This window comes from Cotesia typhae, unplaced genomic scaffold (genome assembly GCF_013202065.1).
Source record: "Cotesia typhae breed Kobodo isofemale line unplaced genomic scaffold, CoteBio_Ctyphae contig_123, whole genome shotgun sequence".
Taxonomy (NCBI): Eukaryota; Metazoa; Arthropoda; class Insecta; order Hymenoptera; family Braconidae; genus Cotesia; species Cotesia typhae.
The window spans coordinates 2,136,857-2,139,797 of NW_027423715.1; the positions used below are offsets into that span (position 1 = coordinate 2,136,857).

A 2,941-nucleotide genomic window follows, 5' to 3' on the forward strand; every position below is an offset into this window, starting at 1 on the left:
AATCAAACATAAAAAACTTAGATAAAATAATCATAATAATAATGACGATAACGTTACATATTTCATCATTTTTTATTTCAGTTTTAAATAGACCAGCGAAGTAGTCTCTTGGGATAAAGTATCCCACCGATTTCCAACGTGGTATAGAAATAAAATCTATTTGAAAAAATTAAAAAAAACGAAGCTGCGTACTGTGTATTGTTGCAAACACGATATCAAAAATATGTCGGAGTATGGGTACTATAAAAACTCATGTATGTGTATTGTAAGTTGGTGAAATTAAAAATGTGTCGAGTATAGAAGCTGAAAACGTGTAAATATCTATTGAAAAGCGCCGGAGCGTTAAAATAAAATCATTAAATTGGTTTATGGGCGCGCCATATAGATACGATCGTAACCAATGTTACTTCGTCGGTTAATTGCGATGTTTAGTATTACACCCGTACCAAGAGTACTCGGTAGTTCGTCTACTCGTGGAATAGCTTGGTGATTATTTGTTATTAAATATTAGTATTAATATAACTCTAACCAGAACTGTAACTTTATAAATATATATAATTGTTATTAACGATTATAATAATAACTTCTGATGCGATGTCACGTCTAACGACTAAAACTTCTCGGGTATTTGGTAAATCATCTCCAACTAAAACTAAAACTACAATTCCAGTATCAGATAATAATAATTTAAGGGTTAAAATTTGGAATTCAGACACGATGCAATTTGAAATTTCAATTGCGGATGGAATTGCTGCCTCTGCAACATCTAATTGTCATCAAACAGTAACAACTATATTAAAACAAACCCCATTACAGAGGTCTGATTGCTATGAAACGGAAAATATATCACCGGCTATTACGATTAATCAGCCGATTTTTGAGTAAGTTTTTAATGATTCTTTTTTTTTTGTTTTTATTTTATACGCTTCAACGCGAGTGTTGGTTGATTTCAATATATTATCTGATCGTAAATATGACACTTCCAATTCAAAAATGGTTTATAGATTAGAAAAATTTATATGGAAAATTTTGAAGTAAAAAAATAATTTTTTTTTTTACAAAAATAGAAAATTAGTGAGAGATAATAAATTGTAAATTTTTTTTTAAATGATAATTTTAAATTATTTTTATGTTAAAATTTCAAAACAAAAAAACAATTACCAAAAAAATCGAAGAATCAAAAATACAATAAAAAATAATTTTTATTAAAAAATATACGCGGGCGTTGAAGCGTAAATTGTAGAATTTTTAATGTATGTATTTTACCCATATTCCAAAAATTGTCAACTAACGATACAAATGTAACACGTGAACTTTTATAAAGTGCATTTTTTATTGCTCTTATAACAAAATCCACCAGATGGTAAAATTTTCTTGAAATGTAAAAGAGTAAAAAAAATATCGGTGAAGATTCACAAAGAATTTATATTCTTGATTTTTATATGAACACACTTTCGGTCTGTCTTAAGAGACGTGGATACCTACGTGATTCTGAGAATGGGTAACCCGACAAAATGAAGACGACCACATTTTCGTGACCTGGATCCATGTGAAACTGATATCTCCTGCTTTTGTATCTTGTCAGGGTATTGCGGATGTCTTAGCTCTTTCTCGGTGTTCTCGGTAGTAAAAAATCAGTTGTGCTTTTATTTAATTGAATGCATGACATTTTAATGCAATTCAGCTGCAGTCAATTTTATTTTATTATTTATTATCCGCATCAGACAGTTATTATGATCATGAGATTATTTAAATGGCAATATTTATATGCTACCGGTACTATATTATTTATTCGATATTTTTAATGGGCTCTTATCTGGTTGCAGAATTATTTTTCTTTCTTTTTAGGTCAAATCTATTTCAAATTATTGTCAATTTCGATGGAAAATGTTTCTCATAATACGTACTTAATGTTTTTCTGAATTAATAATTAGATGTACAAGTTTAATCCAATGTATTGACTATTGGATCATTCATTTTTAAGAGTGTTATCAATAAACCACAATTTAGTCAAATAATCTGCAATAATTATTTAATTAGAACTGGAAAATCGAACGCGCTTTAATTGAAAATTTAATTAATCAATATTTTTACAAATTTTACTGTTAAAATTATTAAAAATATGATAAAATTATCTGAAACTTTTCTTGTGTTGAAACCAATTACTTCGGTTTCAACTATTGGTTCACCGCAACCCGATAGAAATAACGTCAAGAATTCTATAAATATTAATATAAATATTCACTATTTTCATCTCACTGAATAAAAATATGTTAGAAAATAAATTGAGAAAAATATCAAACTTTTTCTAATTCCAACGGAAAATTGAACTTGTAATCTTTCAATAATTAACCAACTCAATTTTTAAAAATGACTATTATCATAAATATTTAAACTTCCAGAATACACGTTGAAATTGCTGGAGAAATTAAACATCAGAAGCATGAGTCAGTTTTCAGATCTAAAAATACGAAAAACTAACTAAGGGAAAACGACATTTCATAATTAAATTTAAAAAATAAAACTCGGAGTAAATAATTAACTAGAAGGAAATATAAATTTTTCTCTATCTCTTCTGACTGAAGGTTCGTACCGTCATCCAGTGTAATTTAAAATTCCGTTAGTAGTAAATATTTAACGTGGATGGAATGGAACTCGATCTATGGCAAGGTACCGGTGTATCCATCCCCAGTACTCGAGTAGGTGCTATTTGAAAAGTTGAGCGCATAGTAGGTAAGCTCCGTGACCAACATCTCTCAGTTGATTTTTTCTCTCTATTTTAAAACTCCATTTTCCTCAAATGTTTTCTTTATTTATTTTAGTTCCTTTCCCCGGAACATCCAAACTCAATTGGTCATCCCTAAGAGTACTTGCGTCAATTTATCTTCCGGCGATGGCAATGGGCTAGGACGAGTCTTGTGCTTAAGTTGAGGTTCGCTTC

The 2,941-nt window shown here is 29.2% G+C and overlaps 1 protein-coding gene across 1 annotated transcript; it reads left to right on the forward strand.

The window, feature by feature from the left end:
* Window positions 1-460: 460 nt before the first annotated feature.
* Window positions 461-2,492, forward strand: LOC141536869 (uncharacterized). Its single transcript, XM_074257650.1, has 2 exons — window positions 461-881; window positions 2,403-2,492. The coding sequence occupies exons 1-2, from the start codon at window positions 595-597 to the stop codon at window positions 2,479-2,481; spliced, it is 366 nt and encodes a 121-aa protein (XP_074113751.1). The 5' UTR covers window positions 461-594; the 3' UTR covers window positions 2,482-2,492.
* The last annotated feature ends 449 nt before the right edge of the window (window positions 2,493-2,941 follow it).

Excerpts from the sequence above, each read along its gene's own strand:
- LOC141536869 (XM_074257650.1), top strand. The coding sequence starts at position 595 with ATGTCACGTCTAACGACTAAAACTTCTCGGGTATTTGGTAAATCATCT. Across the intron at positions 882-2,402 it reads ATTAATCAGCCGATTTTTGA|AATACACGTTGAAATTGCTG; the intron begins GTAAGTTTTTAA and ends TTAAACTTCCAG.